We start from the raw sequence: 23,071 nt of genomic DNA on the forward strand, positions 1-23,071 counted from the left end.
GCATACAGACCCAGCTGGCTCATCCTGAGTCATTGCAGACAGCCTTGGAGATGGCTTTGGAGAGGGAGCTGGTGTGGGCTGGGGCTTCAGCTGGGGCTTTGGTGGGGGTGCAGGGAGACACACCCTCTGTGCGAGCTGGGGGCAGAGCAGCCCGGAGCCGGAAAAGCCTGCTTGGGTGGCCGAAATGACAGAACTCATTCGGGCTGTGTCGCTACAGGCGGCACGAAACACAAGCCCTGGTCCCAGGGTCTGCTGGGGTTGTGGCCAGCCAGGCCATCTGCGCCGAGATTGCCCCATGTCCCCCAGAGCTCAGGGAAACGGCTCGGGGTCCGCATAGACCGGGTAGTGCGGACCCCTGGCTTTCTATCCCAACCACCATCATCTTCAGGAGGAGCCCACCGGCACAGACGGGGAAGCAAGGCTCCACTTCCCCAGAAGCAGACGAGGGCAAGCGGAGGGAGCCTGTTGTTGTGGTGGGCCGGACCTGTGTTGGGGACTTTTGTCATGTCCCTGTCACTGTGGAGGGGGTGCCCTGCTCCGCCCTGGTGGACACTGGGTCCACAGTAACCCTGGTGAGGCCAGATATTGTGCCAGGTTGGACTCAGTGTGAGCCTACAACTGTGCAGCTCCGCACAGTCACAGGTGAGCTGGCACCCATGAAAGGGAAGGGAATAATGACTCTGACAGTAGGGGCAGGACTGTGCGTCATCCTGTGTGGGTGGCGGCTGTGCAGGACCCTTGTATCCTGGGGTTGGACTTTCTTAGGAGCACAGGCTGCCAGTTAGACCTAAATAGGGGCACACTGAGCTTCCAGGGAGGGACGGAAGTCACCATGCCCCCCCCTAATGTCACATTCACTCAACCCAACAAACCCTTTACTCCAACAGTTAAAGCAGCAGAGACTCATGGCTGCGCCCCCTCCCCCACAGCTGTGTGTGACTTTTCCCCAGTCCCCCTGTCACCTACGGCGGTGTGTTACATTCCCCCAGCTACCTCCATGACACAGCCCTCTGTGAGCCGGGCCGCACCCCCAGCCCAGCTACCCCAGATGGGAGAGGAGAGGACACTGTCTGCAGTGAGGGAGATATGGGGGAGGAACTGTGTTGGTCTTGACCCTGAGCAGCAGGAACGGTTGTGGCAGTTGCTGTTTGAATTCAGAGACAGCTTTGCGTTGAGTGAGGAAGAGGTGGGTCAGACTCTTCTGGTGCAGCATGAGATCGACACAGGTGATGCTCGACCCATCAAGATGCGTCCCCGCCGTATCCCGCTGGCACGCCAGGAGGCGGCAGACAAGGCTGTGTTGGAGATGCAGCGGGCAGACTTCATTGAGCCCTCAGACAGCCCCTGGGCGGCGCCAGTCGTCATGGTTCCGAAGAAGGGGGCAAGCTGAGGTTCTGTGCGGACTACAGGCGGCTGAATGAGGTAACCAGGAAGGACTCATACCCCATACCACGTATCGATGAGTCGCTGGACCTGGTTAGGGGGTCCTCCTGGTTCTCCTCACTAGACCTCCGCAGTGGCTACTGGCAGGTGCCCCTCTCCCCAGAGGCCAGAGCCAAAACTGCGTTCTCCACTAACAGAGGACACTGGCAGTTCAAGGTCCTGTGCTTTGGCCTGTGCAACGCTCCAGCTACTTTTGAGCGTTTGATGGACAGGGTGCTGGATGGCATCCCCGACAGCAGTGTCTGGTATACCTCGATGACATCCTGGCCCATGGCAGCTCCTTCCAGTCAGCCCTGGGGCGCTACGGCGTGTGCTGGAGAGGGTGGCTGCCGCAGGTCTGAAGCTCCACCCCGAGAAGTGCCACTTCATGAGGAGAGAGGTGTCCTTCTTGGGCCACCGAGTGGGGAAGGAGGGGATCAGCACCATGGAGGACAAGGTAGGGGCTGTCAGAGACTGGCCCACCCCCACCGACCAGCGTCAGCTGAAGAGCTTCCTGGGCCTGGCCTCGTACTACAGGAGGTTTGTACGGGGCTTCTCAAGCGTTGCTGCTCCACTGAACCGCCTGCTGCCGAAGGACAAGGCTTTCACTTGGACAGTGGAGTGTGAGGAGGCGTTCAACACCCTCAAACGTGCACTGATCGAGGCCCCGTGCTCGCCCCCTGACCTCACCTTGCCCTTTATCCTGGACACAGACGCGAGCAATGTGGGCATGGGTGGGGTGCTGGCCCAGGTGGGGCCAGAGGGGGAGAGAGTGGTGGCGTACTTCAGCAAAACATTTGACAAACATGAGCGCCGCTACTGTGTCACCCGGCGGGAGCTCTTGGCTGTTGTGGCTTCCGTCAAACACTTCAAGTACTACCTGGGTGGTCTGCCCTTTACTGTAAGGACTGACCACTCTGCTCTCCAGTGGCTCATGTCTTTCAGAGAGCCAGAGGGGCAGGTGGCACGCTGGTTGGAGGAGCTTCAGCCGTATGACTTCACGGTGGTGCACAGGGCAGGGGCACGCCACTCCAACGCCGACGCCATGTCCCGTCGGCCCTGTACTGCAGACGGCTGCCGCCACTGTGAACGGAGTGAGGGACGGGAGAGAGCTGCGGGCAGAGGAGGGTGTCTGTGCCACAGTGTGTCGGGCGAGCGGGCCTGTCTGCTGTGAGCTGCAGACTGTCGACGTGGCTGAATGGCGGCAGCAGCAGGGACGGGACACAGACCTACAGCCAGTGCTACAGTGGGTAGAGGCGCAGGTGAGGCCACCATGGGAAGAGGTGACAGCGCTCTCACTCGCGACCAAAGGGTTGTGGTCGAAGTTTGAGAGACTGCGGCTGGCTGATGGCGGGCATGGAAGGAGTCAGCTACGGGAGAGGAGAGGTGGCAGGTGGTGGTCCCAAAAACATTGCGGGAGGCTGTGCTCCAGAGTACTCATGGGGGGGTGGGGACTGGACACTTTGGGGTCACAAAAACACTGCGCCGTCTCCATCAGGGCTTCTACTGGGGGCAGCACAAGAGGGATGTGGAGGACTTTTGTCGCCGCTGTGACAACTGCACAGCGAGAAAGGGCCCCCCAGGCCGCTCTCATGCTCAGCTCCAACAGTTCCCAGTGGGGGCTCCCATGGAGAGGGTGGGAGTGGATGTAGTTGGGCCGTTCCCCACCACAGACAATGGAAACCGCTGGGTGCTCACGGCCATGGACTATTTCACAAAATGGCCCGAGGCCTATGCTCTGCCTGACCAGGAGGCAGAGACCATCGTCGACGCCCTGACAGCGGGGATGTTCAGCAGGTTTGGAGCTGCAGAGTCCATCCACAGCGACCAAGGCAGAAACTTTGAGTCCCGTGTGTTCGCCACCATGTGTGAGAGGCTGGGTATGCACAAGACCCGCACTACTCCTCTCCATCCTCAAAGTGATGGCCTTGTGGAGCGCTTCAACAAAACGCTTGGACAGCAGCTGGCCATCGTCTCTTCCAAACACCAGCGTGACTGGGACAAGCACCTGCCTATGGTCCTCATGGCATGCCGCTCCGCTGTCCAAGACTCCACCTCCTGCACGCCTGCCCTCCTCATGCTGGGGAGAGAGATCCGCACCCCTGCGGAGATGGCGTTTGGTCGGCCCCTGGATAGCCCTCATGTTCCTCCGGGGCCGGAGTATGCCCGGAGACTCCAGGACCGCCTGGAGACAGCCCACACCTTCGCCAGAGAGCAGCTGGTGAATGCAGGTGTGAGGCAGAAAAGGAACTATGACGTGCACACCCGGGAAGGCACTTTGTGGCTGGGGAGCTGGTCTGGGTCTACAGCCCCTAAGGAAAAAAGGCAGATGCCCCAAGTTGGACAGTCACTGGGTGGGACCCTGCAGTGTCCTGGAGAGGGTAGGGGAGGTTGTGTACCGGGTGCAGCTTCCTCCCAGGGGAGAAAGGTGGCACTGCACCGGGACAGGTTAGCCCCATACAGAGGGGCCTCTTCTCCCCAAACCCCAGGAACCCCCACAATTCCCCTCTCTGGCAATGACATTCTCCAGGCACCCACCCTCAGGTGCCGCAGACAAGGCTCCAGACAGCCCACTCCCCCTGTCTCCCCCCCTGTGTCACTGCGTGGTTCCCCAGAACCACGGACTGTATTACCCGTTCCCGCTTCCTTGTCCCCCATATCCCTGCCTTCATCCCCTGGTTCCCAGAGGGGCACTCTGCGACCATCACGGCCACGCAGGCAAAGGAGACCTCCGGGTCGCTTCAGAGACTTTGTTTGTTCCCTCGGGGACGAGGGACTTTGTGGTGGGGGGGCTGTGTAGCGACCCGCACAGACAGCTGTGTGTTATGTGCTAGGCTAGGAGGTGGTTGTGTTGTACTGACCAGTACCCGGTGTTCGCGGGGTCCGACATGTCAATCAACCTGCTATCTGCCAATCACGGGAATGCCTGGAATGTTCTGATGCCGGGCATCCTGGTGGTTGGCGGAGTGGCGTGGAGGGGGGTTGGGCATTGAAAGTTAAGACCAGGTTCAGCCTTTGTTCTCTCTCTCTTACGTCTGGGCTTCACAAGAGAAGGTCACGATTGGCTTGTGGGTTATCTGTCATCTATTTGGCGTGTGCTACGGCCCAAACAGTAGCCTGTGTAAAGTTGGTTCAATAAACCGTCAATTCGCAAACTCAAGCCTCTGTCTGGACAATTGTTCATTTATGATCTAGTCAGGTCATTACAGTATTAAACGGGCTTAACAAGGGCTACCGAGCATGTAAGACGCTGAGCAGACCAATGGATGGCGGTCAGAGCTCTCATTTAAGTTAAATTCACTTTCATCCCGGCTGTGCTCAGCGATGCATATTTTTTACTTCCAGGTTTGATCACTGACACCTTCGGAAGGATATACTTATATTCCCCCACTTTTGTTTTGTTTCGTTATTTATTTTACAATCCTTACATCACTCTTACTACCATACCATTTATTTATTGCTTGCAGGGGACTGGGGGTGATGGTTGGGAGGGGGCAGACGCCTGGTTAGCAAGTTGATGTTTTGTGCCGTTCTGCCTTTGTCTGGCCGTGGACTAGAGTCCCACCAGCCCTCTGTAGTGCTTATGTATGTGTAGGTGTGCGTAAATATAATTACTATTTGTACTTTATTACTATTTTCTCTTAGCATTTTAGTATTATGTATGTGTATATTTTAAATCAGTGTAGATTGTTATTCTGGGGTATGAATGTTTGTATGTGTATGTGTGCATATGGATGTATATACATATTCTTTAAATATATATATGATTTTTTTGTGTGGGTATGTATACATACATGTATATGTATGGATGTGTGTGTGTGTGTGTGTGTATGTATATATATGTATATATAGGTATGTGTGTGTATGTATGTATGTATGTATGTATGTGTATTTATGTGTGTATGTATGTGTGTGTGTGTATGTATGTGTGTGTATATATATGTATGTATGTATGTATGTATGTATGTGTGTAAACAAAAAAAATATGTTTAATAAAAAATAAGTAAAAATATATACCTTATATATATATATATATATATATATATATATATTTTTACTTATTTTTTATTAAACATATTTTTTTTTATGGGGGGGAACGTTTAATTTAACAAATCCTTGTTCCGATCTCCTGACCCACAGTATGTAAAGGTACGGCTGACTAGGTCGGTTGCGGATGGTTTATTTTTTGACCGGCAGTGCTTAGCAATATTATCTTGAGGCTATATCTTGCTTATCTCTGGGATTGACCCAGGATGACGCTTAAATGCGCAATATGTTTAAGTTGCAACTTATTCGGTTTAGGTTTATTAGATGCTAACTGAACACTTAACTCGCGGGAGCCTCCTCAGTTCATATGTTAGTAGAAGTTCTAGGATAGTGAGAGGTGAACGTATAGTTGGGATTTTATTTTTGTTTTACCTCTTGTTCGAGGTCGCGCCGTGCTTCTTTGGCATCGGCCAGACAATGTGTTTATTTTATTTTTCCTTTTTTTCTCTCCTGTTTGTACATGCCTGTTAAATGTGGGTTGATGGGGGGGGGTAAGTGTTGAGGAAATTAGGGGAACAGGGTGGGAAGTAAAGGTGCTTGCAGGGGGGGAGGGGTGGGTTGGATACTGCTCGGGTGTAGGTGCTACATATGCTGATCGTGATGGTTTGGTGCGCTTTCTTACCTTTTTATCAAGTTACATGGTATGCAGGCCACCATAGGAACTACAAACGAGAGGAGGGCGGGGCTTACATTCACTTCCTGGAATGTCAAGGGTTTAATTGAACCAATTAAGAGGGGCAAGGTCCTAGCCCACTTGAAAGCACTCTCGTCTGATATTATATTTTTGCAAGAAACCCATCTGAAGAATAACTCTCATAGCAGACTTATGTGTAGGTGGGTGGGGCAAGTGTATCACTCTAACTTCTCTGCCAAAACGAGAGGCACAGCGATTCTGGTACGGAAAGGAATTCCCTTTCTACATAAAACCACTATTGCGGATAAAGAGGGTCGGTATGTGATCGCAATAGGGGAAATCCACTCTACCTCAGTAACTCTACTAAATATCTATGGGCCAAACATTGACAACTCCTCTTTTTTCAAAAGAGTCCTTGCCCTGATTCCAGATATCTCCCATACTAACCTGGTCATTGGAGGGGACCTTAACTGTGTGCTAGACCAATATTTGGATAGATCCTCTACCCGGCGAACCCCTACCTCATATTCAAGTGAATTCTTGAATACCTACATAAAAAAATCTAACTTATTTGATATATGGAGGATCGCTAACCCTACGGGTAGGGAATACTCCTTTTACTCTCATGTTCACAAGGTTTACACTCTAATTGACTACTTTTTGTTGGATGCTAGACTACTCCCCTATACCTGTAATGTGAGGTATCATGATATTATAATCTCGGACCACAGTCCACTCATCTTCTCCCTGAGATTGGGTGACATTGTACCAAACGACCGGCTTTATCCCTAACAGAAACTCATTCTTCAATCTCAGGCGCCTCTTCAATATTATGTATTCTCAGAGGTTACCCAACGTGGACCTTGCCGTCATATCTCTTGACGCCGAAAAGGCCTTTGACCAAGTTGAGTGGCCCTATCTATTCAAGGTCCTACAGAAATGTAATATTGATAAATTGGATCCAGCTTTTATATAGGAACCCCTGTGCCAGAATACTCACTAACCAATCATTGTCGCCCCGATTTAACCTTAACAGGGGGACAAGGCAGGGTTGTGCGCTGTCGCCTATGTTCTTCGCCCTAATTATCGAACCGCTCGCTCAGACGATTAGATCTCATGCAGCAATACACGGCTATAATACTAAAGATACTCTAAATAAGATCTCCCTATACGCAGATGACATCCTCCTCTATGTAACAGAACCCCAGGCTAGTATCCCAGCTATTCTTGATGTGATCAATTTGTTTGGTACCTTCTCGGGATACAGAATAAATTGGAACAAGAGTGAATTAATCCCCATACGGTCGCAAAATACCTCCTGGCTAGAACATCTCCCATTTAAGTGATCTTCAGAAAAATTTACCTACCTAGGAATTGTAGTTACCAAACAATACTCCATACTATTTAAAGAGAATTCCCCCTCTCTGATACAAAAACTCAAAGCAAACATACTATTTTGGAGAACTCTCCCAATTTCTCTGCTCGGAAGAATTAATGCAATTAAAATGGTCTTCCTCCCACAACTGCTCTACCTATATCAGAACATCCCAGTATTCATACCTAAATCCTTTCATAAACAACTGGACTCAATTATCAATCCTTTCATCTGGGATTATAAAACACACAGGATAGGTAAAAAACACCTCTGTAAATCCAAGATGGAAGGAGGATTGTCTCTCCCAAATTTTATATTTTATTACTGGGCCGCTAACCCCCGCATTGTTACGTTTCTGTTGGATGACGTACTCCCGGCATCCAGCTGGCTTAGTATGGAGCGTGAGGAGTGTCACCCCTTCTCTATTGGCGCTGTGATTTTGTCGCCTGTCAATCTGGAGATGTCACTTTATTGTAACAATCCTATAATACATAGCACAGTCCGAATCTGGAAGCAAATTAAAGTCCACTTTGAGCTCAGACCAATGTCATTCATGCTCCCTGTCGCCAGGAATCCCTCCTTTGCCCCTTCTAACCTTGATAACACCTTTGAGCGATGGGGAGAGTTGGGGATAAGTACCATAGGGGATTTATACATAGAAGGGACCTTTGCTTCCTTTGAGCTGCTGAGGGAAACTTATAATCTTCCCAGAAGTAATTTTTTCAGATACCTACAAATTAGAGACTACGTTAGAAAACACCTCCCAACATTTGGGAATGCTAAACCTTCCATGTTTGACGGATGCATAAAGATATGCCCCACCTCAGATAAACTGATATCGCGTCTATATGATGCTTTTCAATCTGTTAGCACACCTTCTACTGATGCCATCAAGGTAAAATGGGAGGAAGAACTAGGGACTGACATCTCAGTGGCAGACTGGGAAGAGAGCTTGGAGTATATCCACACATGCTCCATTAATTCCAGACATCGTCTCATACAATTCAAGGTATTACACAGATTACACTATTCCAAAACTAAACTGCATAGGATATTTCCTGACACATCCCCTACATGTGATAAATGTCAGGCTACGCAGGGTACACTACTCCACTGCTTTGCCCTAAGCTCTAGCTTGCATGGTTATTGGTGTGGAACTTTTAGGATCCTCTCTGAAGTTTTGGAGACTTCAATAGATCCAGACCCGCTTCTGATAATCCTGGGAGTATCTGAGTCCCTAAACGGATTAACCAACCCCCAAAAACAACTAATCTCGTATGGTCTCATCTCGGCAAAAAAACTAATCTTGTTGTTTTGGAAAAGGAGGGAAGCGCCCTCTACCAAATTATGGCTCAGTGAATTGGCAAACACTGTACACTTAGAAAGAATTAGATATATTCTGAACAATAAATTATCAACATTTGATCAAATCTGGCAGCCTTTCCTCTCCTACTTGGACGAGTCGGCGCTGTGAATTTGTACTTATTAACGCACTCTCAATTGTAATATTTTAATCTACCTTTGGGCAGCGTGTGCTGGCCCTACCACCCGAGCAGTTGGGGGGGGGGGGGGGGGGGAATAGGGGGGACATCTTCCCTCTTTCTTTCTACATGTCCTTGTTTTGTATGTCGTGTTTTGTATTATTTGTTCTGCACCCAGAACTCTGGGTCTTGTTGTTCCTGTATGCTCTTTGATGTTTAGATAAGAATTGTATACCTGTCATGTATACCTATACACCATTCTTGTGTGTTTAATAAAAATATTTGAAACAAAAAAAACACTTTCGCACTATCATGCCAACCCAAACATTACCGTGCTGGCTCGTTTTTTTAACCTTTAACATTGTCCTTTCGGGCATGGTTCCAGCAACTATGTTGGGTGTATTTCTGAGGTGTCCTAATCAGTGATTGATGTAGATTTCGAGTCAATATATCACCAATCTTCCCCTATCTGCAAGTGTGGCCAATGGCATTACACCTTATTGACATGTAAATTCAACTAACCAATCTGAATAAATAAACATCCAAGTAAATATTTCTGCAGTAGCAAGAGGAAGCATAACCAACCCTGTTACAGATGCGGAACGAGGCCAGCACAGTACAGCTTGCATCTGCTTGTCTCTGCTAAGTAATGTAAATCAACCCATATCCTTTTCCCATGCCGGCTTACAGTACAGAGAGAGATACAGAGAGGGAGGGATATTCCCTGCCAGGTCCCTGGGGAGGTTTAAAGCCCATTAAGTAGGACAAACACACACACACACACAGTGTAGGTGGAATAACTGATGAGGACAGAGCGAGAAGAAGAGGTGCAGCAGGGTTTCTGGTGTAAACAGAGAACCACACTGTGAAGTTGGAGAATAAGTCTTTAATTCCCCAGTCCCCACTGCCTGTGCTCTCTGTAATGCCCCTGTGAACTTTTCTGTGTTATTATAGATTTACCATTGTCATTTTATGTGTTGACTGTATCCTTAGCAATGTAATGGTCCTAAAGCGTTTTGAGTTATCTATTTGAATTTACCCAATTAACCAAGGTACTGGCGACAATCCTTAGACTCTTAAGACCCAACCCAAGAGGGAATCACTGCAACCTACCAGTAGCCTCCAAAATAAACCACCATTTTGGAGAAGATTGCCTTTGAAAAGAAATGTTCCATCAAACTCTACAGGCCTTCACGTATCAATTGTGAGAAGGCACACTGTGTCATGAAGTAGAATTGAGGCCTTCACAAGTTCAAGCCACAGTGCCAGGCACTTTAAAGGGTGTCAGAAGTGTGAAGCTACTGACAGCGGTATTTTTGGTGTTGGCGGCCATTTTGTGCCATTTGCGTCCCAGTCGCCCTAATGTTCTTGAGTAATGCCGTAGGGCTAGAGCAGCTGCTCTTATTCAGATGTAATGACATACTGTCATGTAACAATCATTCAAGACAGATGCAAAATACTTAAGCAGACGTATTCTCCAGTCACTCTGGGTAAGGGCATCTGCTAAATGACTCAAATGTATAGTGTAAATCGATTTCTCTGCCCATTTTGCATTCAAGTACACAATACAATTGAAATAAACAACTGAATGCTGGCTTGACTCCATTGAGAACTATGTCATACTGTACATACATACAAATCAATCACATAATGTATGTTTTCTTGTAGATGACAGAAATGAGATGTACACCCATGCTCCCAGAGCGTTCACAGAGTTGACCTTGGCTTGTTAGCTGTGGAATGCTAATCCAAACACCCTCGCCTGATACGTCTCCATGCTTTTGATAGGTTTGGATAACCCTGTCTTTACAGTCAGGATGAAAGCGGCTCCCCTTTTCTCACATTCAATAGCAGAGGTTTGCTCTGCTCTTGTCAACACGCCAATTAACGCTTTGACAATCCGCTGTTGCTATTTTGATTCAAGTGAACTTCCCGTTTGTCGCAACGCAATCAGCTTTGACAGGGGGGGTCAGATGTTACGTAAAACCTCTACAAACAGTGGGGGTCAGATGTTACGTAAAACCTCTACATACAGTGGGGGTCAGATGATACGTAAAACTTCTACAAACAGTGGGGGTCAGATGTTACGTAAAACCTCTGCATGCAGTGGGGGTCAGATGATACGTAAAACCTCTGCATGCAGTGGGGGTCAGATGTTACGTAAAACCTCTACATACAGTGGGGGTCAGATGTTACGTAAAACCTCTGCATGCAGTGGGGGTCAGATGATACGTAAAACCTCTGCATGCAGTGGGGGTCAGATGTTACGTAAAACCTCTACATAAAGTGGGGGTCAGATGTTACGTAAAACCTCTGCATACAGTGGGGGTCAGATGTTACGTAAAACCTCTACATACAGTGGGGGTCAGATGTTACGTAAAACCTCTACATACAGTGGGGGTCAGATGTTACATAAAACCTCTACATACAGTGGGGGTCAGATGTTATGTAAAACCTCTACATACAGTGGGGGTCAGATGTTACGTAAAACCTCTGCATACAGTGGGGGTCAGATGTTACGTAAAACCTCTGCATACAGTGGGGGTCAGATGTTACGTAAAACCTCTACATACAGTGGGGGTCAGATGTTACGTAAAACCTCTGCATACAGTGGGGGTCAGATGTTACGTAAAACCTCTGCATACAGTGGGGGTCAGATGTTACGTAAAACCTCTACATACAGTGGGGGTCAGATGTTACGTAAAACCTCTACATACAGTGTGGTTCCGAAATTATTGGCACTCTTGATAAAGATGAGCAAACTTTACATAAAATAAATAATTCAACTATTGTTTGCTCAAGAAATGGGATATGTATATTATTTTATACTGATACAATTGCTCAGAGAAAATGATTTAGTTTCAAAAGTAATATTTATTTTTTTAAATGGTAGGGGTCACAATTATTGACACCCCTAAAGATTCTTATAACTAAAGGAATAGTTTAGTGTTTGGTACATAGCACGCAATGACTACATCAAGCTTGTGACTCTACAAACTTGTTGGATGCATTTGCAGTTCGTTTTGATTGTGTTTCAGATTATTTTGTGCCCAATAGAAATGAATGGTAAAAAATGTATTGTGTCATTTTGGAGTCCGTTTTATTATGAATAAGAATATAATATGTTTCTAAACACCACATGAATGTGGATCCTACCATGATTGCGGATAATCCTGAATGAGTCCTGAATAATGATGATTGAGAAAGTTATATTGTCAATGATCATACCCTCATACCTCTCACCATTACAATAACAGGGGAGGTTACCATGTCTTGGGGGTATGATCTTTGACCATTTGTACTTGTTAAACAAACCATTTTTTTCTGAGCAATTTTATTAGTATAAAATAGTATAATTTCCACATTTTTGTGAGCATACAATATAGCTCAGTATTTGAATTATTTTATACAGTCGTTATTGCTCATCTTTCTTTTACGTTTACATTTGAGTAATTTAGCAGACTCTCTTACCCTGAACCACTAACAGTAAGGAGTGCATACATTTTCATACGGGTCCCCTTTGGGAATCGAACCCTACCAACTGAGCCACACTTTAGTGTGTCAATAATTACGGACCCCACTGTACATCCAAACAGGTCAAGAGCGACTAAGACGTGTTTGACTGTAGAGATCCTGACATCATCTCCCTCAATTCCCTCTGTGACTCTTTCCAAAGTCGTGTTCGTACAGTACAGATTGCTGTTTCACAGCTGCACGCCAATGTTACTTTTTAAAACCATTCCGTTGCATTAAAAAACATTGTAATCCAGGTGACTGGCGTTTCCTCCCAAATGGCATCCACTTCACTCTACAGTGCACTATTTTAGGGCCCATAGGGCTCTGGTCAAAAGTAGTGCACTATAAAAGGAATTGGATGTCATTTGGGACTCATACTGGGATGTAGAGCATGTCATGTGATGTTAGCGTGGGAACAGGAGGGGGGGAATAGGAATAGAAAGAGCGGTATGCGGTGCGAAATGTCCTGTCTTTCCCTCCGTTCTCTCGTTTAGCAGACCAGGCGATGGAGGTGGAGGGATATCTAATCAAGCCCGGTTTCTATTTTATTTGCACATGTATTTCTTCTTACCATTGTGTGTTCCGTATGTTACAGTTGCAGCCACCTACGCCTCCCATTTTAAAACCTCTCTCTCTCTCTTTCTATCCCTCCCTCGCAGTGCGGCAAAGGGGCGGAGAACTTCGACAAGTTCTTCACGCGCACCCAGCCCCAGCTCACGCCGCCCGACCAGCTGGTCATCGCCAACATCGACCAAGCTGACTTCTCAGGCTTCTCCTTCATCAACCCCCAGTTCATGCACCCCTCCCTGGTTTCCCTGCACACCGTATGAGGAGGGGGGGGGGGGACCATGGACCCCCCTTCCTACCTCCGCTACCTACCTAGTACTAACCTTCCACCAACTGCAGCTTCTTCAAGCCAAACTCCCAACCACCAAACTGGTCCAACGTTACAACAACAACGTGGACGCTGATATCGACCACCATTTTGAGTTCCTCTTATCAATGTATTAATGATGTGTCCTATAGGAATGGGACTTGGGGCTCTGAGTGAGAGGAGTTGGTGAGTGGAAGTGCTGTGTGTTTATGGTGAGGGGGAGGATGAAGGTTTGAGGAAGGAGGTGTATGTAGGGTTGATATACTTTCCCACCCACCTGTTGTGTTTGTATTCGAATGGGCAATTATTTGAAATCAACTCCTATTGAAATGAATCATGATAGGTATTGAAATGAATCATGATAGGTATTGAGATGACTGACCTGTTGTTTTGAATGTGTGGGGACAAAACCATGAAACAATGCCAGTTTTTTTAAACTGATTCTAGAGCGAAGGGTTAACTTCTTGTTAAACCCTGTACTGACTATACTAGTCTCCATTGCAACCCAAGGGAACTACAAATGTAATCTCTTGTTTTGAGATATTGGATCAGAGTTTGAGCCAAATATGAGGTCAGTACAGGGAGACTCTGTTTACAGTCTTACCTTGTGTTGGTGAGATTTTATTTCAATATGTGTCATAACAGGTGCCCCTATGTTTCAATATGCATCAAATAATACACACCCAGTACGAATATCATGACACACTAACAATAACACGCACCTACAGATGTAGGCTCTTCATTTGATCACCCTATTGCAGGAAAACTTTCCTGCATTGCAAACTAAAAAAGTGTAATGTATTTGACGTTTAGGCTTTTGAAGTCTGTAATTTCCACTTAGAAATGTCAGACTTTATTTTCCCTTAAGAAAAATGTATCACCCCCTTTAAAAAAAAGAAGGCTATTAATTATGATCCACCTAATAATTCACTGTAGCTGCAGGATTATTTTCCTGCTGTAGCAAACTGGCTCAAATTAAGACCGTGAATCTGTACACACAAATTACAGTTACACAGGGATGTCTTGAACATTGAACTACAGGTTGTATGGTTATCATGTCATTAGGTTTACAACTGTGAGTGGACATTCAGACAGAACGCAGTAGAAGTTCTGGTTAGATGAAGTAGGCAGTGCAACAGTCCCATCTTCTTTAAACACCAACACAAGAATCGCAGGTTAACAGAAGTATAAAGGTCGAGATCAAGTAACACTACTTTGTGACAACCTTTTTACTATCCTCCCAACTTTGTTGTCACTGTTTGCCCACTTATCAAAAATGGCCATGATTCTCTTTGACGTGAGGAAGTCCTTCAAAGTTAAGTTCCTGAGGGAAAATTCTTGAGGATTTAGGAAGGAAATGACCTAGAACTCTGTTTTTTTGTTTGTTTGAGAGGTAGCAACGAAATGAAATTGATGTTGAGTTATTGTTTGCTTACTCTATGAACCTTGCAATATTATTGCATGCTTATACCCTTCTACATGGATATAACACCATTCTAACCATGTTGACTAGAGTATCACATTATTAAAACGTTTAGTTCCCTTTTCTGCTTTAATGTGATGTCATGCATCCCCCCCCCCCACCCCAATTAGTTCTAATTAATATTTTAATGTAACACATACCAGTGTATTAACTCTTTTGTAAATATTCATGCGTGATTTAAAAAAAAAAAAGTATAGTATCTCGCAGTTTTTATACCAACAACTGAATGTGATTTTATTACGTTAGATAGGTTAACATATTTCTATGTAAAAAACAAAAGAGTTACAAAATATAAACTTTGTAACGATTAGGTAATAAAGTCGGTCCGAGAGAAACATCTGGACGTCTTTTGCAGATATTATCAAGCGTTTTCCGTTTGCTCTCGTCTCAATCGCACGTATCCGATGTTCTTGAATGCGATCGTTGAGTGAGTTGACTGAATGTGTGCCTGGCTCTTGTATCTGCATGTTGTTGGTAGGGATGAAAAAACGTGATCATGATATAAATGCTGCATGATACTCAGTACCAGTAACCAGGCCACTGGTCAGACAGCAAGGAGTCTCCGCCCAAACACAGATCCAGGATCAGCTGAACCGAAGCCATTCACAATTAGGAGACCATGGGCAAATCTGACTCCAGATATGCGGTTAGGGGAACTCTTAAAGACGTCTCTGTACTAGACCAGCGGGACAACTTGCTCTCTAGTGTGAAGGGGTTTTGTTTCTTCTTATCGTTAGTGTTTGTTCGTATACATTTTTTTAAATTTACATAATTTTTTTGTTGTTTTTTTGGGGGTTATAGATTCTGCTCAAGTAATTCAGGAATGTTTCTCGGAATTATCACCATAGCAATTCATATCTTCACATCTAACTGTTGATGGATTTATACAATTCCCTCGACTTTTGCTCCTTTTCCTAACCTTGTAACTGTGCCAATCCTGAAATAGCCAGAACCCGACAATAGCAGCGTTGCACTAGCTGTAGTCATACCAATGACGCGTCATTACCGAAGTCTTGTCAGTACCAAAATCTTGTCAATACCGATGTGTTGTCAATACACATGTTTTGTCGATACCGATGAGTACAGATGTCTCTCCCTGGTGGACTCTTAGTGATTAGTCCAAGAGAGTGTGCCAACGCCACATAATCACAACGTCTGTCCGACCCATGTGCTTCTCGCTGAAAATATGTAGCTAAGGGAATGCTAATTCAAATAATGTCGACATGGTTCTGATGCCAGTCAATTTGGCAGTTGAGGGAGTTCTTGTAGTGTTTTTATTTTTATGTCACGTTAGTAGCCTACACCTGCGTGTGCGTTTACCTTTGTGCTTTATAGCTGGGCAGCAGTATGACGCTTCTGCTATACCATGCCTGCTTACCCCTTACCTTACCTCTCTGTGCCTATCAGTCAGTGTGTGTGTTTACATGTGTGTGTGTGTGAGAGAGAAGGAAGGAAAGCATAAATGGGTGGTTGATGAGTGATTGGGTGAATAAATGAGTGTGTGTGGTTGAGTGAATAATTGGTCAGTGAACAACCCCGTTCCTCCTATTGGCCTGTTAAACCCCCTGTCTGGGTAGCTCATCTCCTCTGTTCATCCTTCCATTCCTCCCACCTTTCTCAGTGCCTGGGCAATCGATCCATTCTCTTATTGACAAAGCCCTCATCCCTTCTCCTTCAAGATCCAATCAGTTCATGAAAGCAGTTTTGTGTGAGAAACTCACCTGCCCCTTCCCATCCTCCCAAAACACACTGGGGGGAGAATTGGCCAAATATGTTCGTTTTCACCTTCGTTTACATCCTGTGTTATATTTTCCTTTGCCTTAGCTCCTACGTGTGCGTCCCAAATGGCACCCTATTCCCCATACATTGCACTACTTTTGTCTATAGGCCCTAGTCAAAAGTAGCGCACTATATAGGGAATAGGATGCCATTTGAGAAACAGTAAGTCTCTAACTTCTCCCCCATCCTCTGTTGATTCATGTCCAAACCAAGCGCTTCTTCTGTCCCTGTACATAATGATTTAGATATCTACATAGACTTGTAAAAGAAAGAATATATTGTATTTTGCAAATGGTGTATGTTCGTCCTCCCCAAAAACCCTTTGAAAGCGAGTCTGGGCTACTTACCTTGTAATCAATAGTGTCATTTGTACCTACTGTATGATAATGCAAATAAAAAATACAAATAATGGCTATTCGGAAGCTGTTGTCTTTTTTACTTAAACATAAACTCAACTCATCAAAATCCACTGTTATAAAAGGTTAGTTCCTGGGAATGACATTACTCTATTTAAATATACTGGGTAACACTTTACGGTCCATAATAAACCATTTAGAAGGCATCTACAAAATGTTTGCTCGCCATGTATTAGTCACTACTCCCACATTTGTAAATGTTAGTGCGTTTTGAAATTACACTGGTCACTCCAAGCATTTTGAAAGTGTTTCTAAAGTACAAATGGCGCTCACTTTAAATGGCAAAAAGACTACTAATGATTTATAAATGTTGAACACATAATTTATAAATGCCTTATAACATGGTTCATTACAGACTTAAAATAATGTGACATTTCTGTCAACTCACAATCATCAAGTGTTCTCAAAATGGGATTTGTTTTTCTAGTCTTATTCTGAGAGATGCATCTCCTGCAGAACCCCAATATCGCTGTCACCGTTTCCTCTCCTTCACTGCTGACTTGGACGGGAAGTTTGCAATTGATGAAACCATTGGAAAATTTGATTTGAGCAAATAAAGTATGAAAAGGCACAGAAATGGGGTTTTAGCTGTGAGGAAGAGAAGATGGCTTGCTTGGGGAAATGTCAGATGGCCTTTTACCTGATTCTTTGACAGTCAACCCATCTACACTAGCAGCACGAGCACAGAATACAACAAGGAAACGACTTTCACTAACAGTTGGTCCAGTTGTAAATTGTTATATGAACACAAAGTCACAACAACATTTCTCATAAATGTCTGGTAAAAATGAAGCCTCCTGATTTATGATCCCTTACGGGAATCAACACATGCAACCAAGATGTATGACATTATGTCCACGATCTCAGTAAGCTTCAGTAACAGAAGTCCAAGTGTCTCTTGCCGTTTGGATAAGCGTGATGAACCTTAACCAAGGCTACCATCATATGCGAGGAAAAGGGGTGAGTGCATACGGACATTAAAAGTTTAACAAGTGAAGCTCTCAGAAGAAGCGTGAAAATGAGGTGCTGAATTTTTCATTGTGGACGCTGTGGCACAATCAAAATCTTTGTCAGCTGCTGGCTTTCTCATTTACAAGCTGGTTGGCACAGGAAGGCCCCTGCAGATGTTCCAGTTACGGAGTTCAACCTGTACTTAATGTCTATCTGGCCCAGACCCGGCCTGTGTCTCAAATGGCACCCTATTCCATATATAGTGCACTACTTTTGACAAAATCCCACTGAGTGTACCAAACATTAGGAACACCTGCTCTTTCCATGACAGACTGACCAGGTGAATCCAGGTGAAAGCTTTATAAACATCACCTGTTAAATCCCCCTCAATCAGTATAGATGAAAGGCAGGAGACAATTGAGACATGGATTGTGTATGAGTGCCATTCAGAGGGTGAAACATTTAATTGCCTTTGAATGCAGTATGGTAGTAGGTGCCAGGCGCACCGGTTTGAGTATGTCAAGAACTGCAACTCTGCTGTTTTTTTCACCCTCAACAGTTTTCCGTGTGTATGAAGACCACCCAATGGACATGGAGTCAACATGGGCCAGCATCCCTGTGGAACACTTTCGACACCTTGTAGAGTCCATGCCCCGACGCATTGAGGCTGTTCTGAGAGCAAAAGGGTGTGCAACTAAATATTAGGAAGGTGTTAATGTTTTGTACACTCAGGGTATATAGGGTTCCATCTAGGGCAGGGTTCCATCTCCTCTCCCATGTGGACTCATGAGGTCATTACACCTTTGCAACCAGGTCAGACAAACAGAATACAGGAACTATAAAAGCTGTGGTAGGTAGGTAATGAAATTGCTTACTGTAATGGTTGTGTACTTAATACTTAGAATTTCATATCTGTGTTTGTGTGAAAGCATTTGTGGAAGAGCTTGAGATAAGCAAATTCTTGTACTGTGTACGCTACACTATATCCTGTGCATAATGTCAAATCAACTTTGACGTGGCATGGACAGACATAGACATGTGAGTACTATACACCCACCTTATGCAGATGTCTGAGTAGGTTGATCATCAGCTCCATTGCTGGGTAGACTGAAGGACAGGCTGGTGTTGATGAAGAACTATGGTGTAATGGTCAGATCTGTTAGAACTTACCAGAAAGGGCAGCATTTTTGGCAGATCTACAGAGCGGATATCTACGGAACGTCTTACCAACCAACCAGGGGCCAATCAATGAGGTGGAAGGAGCTACATGCATTTCATGTCAATTCAAGGGATGAAATTCAAATATTGTGAACAAGCAGATATACTGTCCATTCGAAAAGTATTCAGACCCCTTGACTTTTTCAAAATGTTGTTACATTACAGCCTTATTCTAAAAGTGATTCCTCATCAATCTACACACAATACCCCATAATGACAAAGCAAAAACTGATTTTTAGAAAGGTTTACAAATTTATAAACAAATAATTTGGCAGAATATCACATTTACAAAAGTATTCAGACCCTTTGCTCAATACTTTGTAGAGGCATCTTTGGCAGCAATTACAGCCTTGATTTATGACACTACAAGCTTAGCACACCTGTACTTGGGTAGTTTCTCCCATTCTTCTCCTCAGATCCTCTCAAGCTCTCAGGTTGGATGGGAAGTGTCGCTGCACAGCTATTTTCAGGTCTCTTCAGAGATGTTTGATCGGGTTCAAGTCCGGGCTCTGGCTGGGCCACTCAAGGTCATTCAGAGACTTGTCCCGACGTAACTCCTGCATTGTTTTGGCTGTGTACTTGGGTTCATTGTCCTGTTGGAAGGTGAATCTTTGCCCCACTCTTAGGTCCGAAACACTCTGGAGCAGGTTTTCATCAAGGATCTCTCTGTACTTTGCTCTGTTCATCTTTCCCTCGATCCTGACTAGTCGCTGCCGCTGAAAAACATACCCACACCATGATGCTGCCCTCACCATGCTTCACCGTAGGGATGGTGCCAGGTTTCCCCCAGGTGTGAATCTGGCATTCAGGCCAAATAGTTAATCTTGGTTTTATCAGACCAGATAATATTATTTCTCATGATTTTAGAGTCCTTTAGGTACCTTTTGGCAAACTCCAAGTGGGCTGTCGTGCCTTTTACTGAGGAATGGTTTCTGTCTGGCCACGTTGCCATAAAGGTCTGATTTAATAGTCCCTCTGACAGAGATAGTTGTCATTCTGGAAGGTTCTTCCATCTCCACAGAGGAACTCTGGAGCTCTGTCAGAGAGACCATCGTGTTCTTGGTTACCGCCCTGACCAAGGCACTTCTCCCCTGTTTGCTCAGTTTGACCGGCGGCCAGCTCTAGGAAGAGTCTTGGTGGTTCCAAGCTTCTTCCATTTAAGAATGATGGAGGCCACTGTGTTATTGGGGACCTTCAATTCTGCAGAAATGTTTTGGTACCCTTCCCCAGATCTGTGCCTCCACACAATCCTGTCTCGAAGCTCTATGGACAATTCCTTCGACCTCATGGCTTGGTTTTTGCTCTGACATGCACTGTCAACTGTGGGACCTTTATATAGACAGGTGTGTGCCTTTCCAAATCATGTCGAATCAATTCAATTTACCACAGGTGGACTCCAATCATGTTGTAGAAACATCTCAAGCATGATCAAAGGAAACCGGAGTCAACATGATCAAACGAAACCGGATGCACCTGAGCTCAATTTCAAGTCTCATAGCAAAGGGTCTGAATACTTATGTAAATAAGATACATATACAGTGGGGCAAAAAAGTATTTAGTCAGCCACCAATTGTGCATGTTCTCCCACTTAAAAAGATGAGAGAGGCCTGTAATTTTCATCATAGGTACACTGACAGACAAAATGAGAAAAAAATTCCAGAAAATAGGATTTTTAATTAATTTATTTGCAAATTATGGTGGAAAATAAGTATTTGGTCACCTGCAAACAAGCAAGATGTCTGGCTCTCACAGACCTGTAACTACTTCTTTAAGAGGCTCCTCTGTCTTCCACTCGTTACCTGTATTAATGGCACCTGTTTGAACTTGTTATCAGTATAAAAGACACCTGTCCACAACCTCAGTCACACTCCAAACTCCACTATGGCCAAGACCAAAGAGCTGTCAAAGAACACCAGAAACAAAATTGTAGACGTACACCAGGCTGGGAAGACTGAATCTGCAATAGGTAAGCAGCTTGGTTTGAAGAAATCAACTGTGGGAGAAATTATTAGGAAATGGAAGACATACAAGACCACTGATAATCTCCCTTGATCTGGGGCTCCACGCAAGATCTCACCCCGTGGGGTCAAAATGATCACAAGAACGGTGAGCAAAAATCCCAGAACCACACTGGGGGACCTAGTGAATGACCTGCAGAGAGCTGGGACCAAAGTAACAAAGCCTCAGTAACACACTACGCCGCCAGGGACTCCAATCCTGCAGTGCCAGACGTGTCCCCCTGCTTAAGCCAGTACATGTCCAGGCCCATCTGAAGTTTGCTAGAGATCATTTGGATGATCCAGAAGAAGATTGGGAGAATGTCATATGGTCAGATGAAACCAAAATATAACTTTTTGGTAAAAACTCAACTCGTCGTGTTTGGAGGACAAAGAATGCTGAGTTGCATCCAAAGAACACCATGCCTACTGTGAAGCATGGGGGTGGAAACATCATGCTTTGGGGCTGTTTTTCTGCAAAGGGACCAGGACGACTGATCCGTGTAAAGGAAAGAATGAATGGGGCCATGTATCGTGAGATTTTGAGTGAGAACCTCCTTCCATCAGCAAGGGCATTGAAGATGAAACGTGGCTGGGTCTTTCAGCATGACAATGATTCCAAACACACCGCCCGGGCAACGAAGGAGTGGCTTCGTAAGAAGCATTTCAAGGTCCTGGAGTGGCCTAGCCAGTCTCCAGATCTCAACCCCATAGAAAATCTTTGGAGGGAGTTGAAAGTCTGTGTTGCCCAGCAACAGCCCCAAAACATCACTGCTCTAGAGGAGATCTGCATGGAGGAATGGGCCAAAATACCAGCAACAGTGTGTGAAAACCTTATGAAGACTTACAGAAAACGTTTGACCTCTGTCATTGCCAACAAAGGGTATATAACAAAGTATTGAGAAACTTTTGTTATTGACTAAATACTTATTTTCCACCATAATTTGCAAATAAATTCATTAAAAATCCGACAATGTGATTTTCTGGATTTTTTTCTCTCTCATTTTGTCTGTCATAGTTGAAGTGTACCTATGATGAAAATTACAGGCCTCTCTCATCTTTTTAAGTGGGATAACTTGCACAATTGGTGGCTGACTAAATACTTTTTTGCCCCACTGTATATATTTTTTAATACATTTGCAAACATTTCTAAAAAACAGTTTTTGCTTTGTCATTATGTAGATTTGATGAGGGAAACAAATATTTGATCAATTTTAGTATAATGCTGTAACAAAACAAAACGTGGAAAAGGGGAAGGAAGGGGTCTGAATACTTCCCGAACACACTGCACTATACAGCACAAGGCTTTACAATGACTTCACCTGAATTAGCAAGAAGCTCATGATAGTCCCATGGAAACATACAGCTCTCTGTCTCTCGTTCTCTCTCTCCCTCAAGAGGTCCAAAGCTGTTACTTTTACCTTGTGAGACACAAAATTGTACAAGTGTACATCATGCTCTTCAATGTTTATTAGTTTCAACATAAGTAACACCCAGCCATGACATCTTAGCACTCTGACGTGCATACGTGAGTGGGGTGGTGGGTAAGGAGAGGAGGTGTCATTAGATTTGTTGAATCTCTCTCTCCCCCTCTCACACTCTCTCTCTCTCTTAATCTGACTCTACATTTTAACAGCAATTAACCCTCTTCAATAAGAGAGTCTTTGCTGTCAGTCTGGTATAATTGAATTAATAAAACGCTAGTGATGAAGAGCCATGGGATCCCTCGATGCCTTATTAAGCCATAATGGTCCTGTCCCAAATGGCACCCTATTCAGTACACTACTCTTGACCAGGGCTCTTGGGGCTCTAGTCAACAGTAGTCCACTATTTATGGGAAAAGTGCCATTTGGAACGAAGCCCATATCATTGTGTCAA

General features: G+C 45.1%; 1 protein-coding gene across 3 annotated transcripts in view; it reads left to right on the forward strand.

The window, feature by feature from the left end:
* LOC115103831 (protein kinase C alpha type) overlaps nt 1-17,026 on the forward strand; it is a 219,362-nt gene extending 202,336 nt beyond the window's left edge. For all 3 annotated transcript variants that reach the window (XM_029624803.2, XM_029624804.2, XM_029624805.2), the window contains one exon: nt 13,135-17,026. In XM_029624803.2, the coding sequence (XP_029480663.1) occupies nt 13,135-13,305 (171 nt within the window). In that variant the 3' untranslated portion in view covers nt 13,306-17,026. The remainder of the gene's footprint in view (nt 1-13,134) is intronic.
* The last annotated feature ends 6,045 nt before the right edge of the window (nt 17,027-23,071 follow it).

The sequence above is a fragment of the Oncorhynchus nerka genome, linkage group LG15, assembly GCF_034236695.1.
Source record: "Oncorhynchus nerka isolate Pitt River linkage group LG15, Oner_Uvic_2.0, whole genome shotgun sequence".
In the NCBI taxonomy this organism is placed as follows: Eukaryota; Metazoa; Chordata; class Actinopteri; order Salmoniformes; family Salmonidae; genus Oncorhynchus; species Oncorhynchus nerka.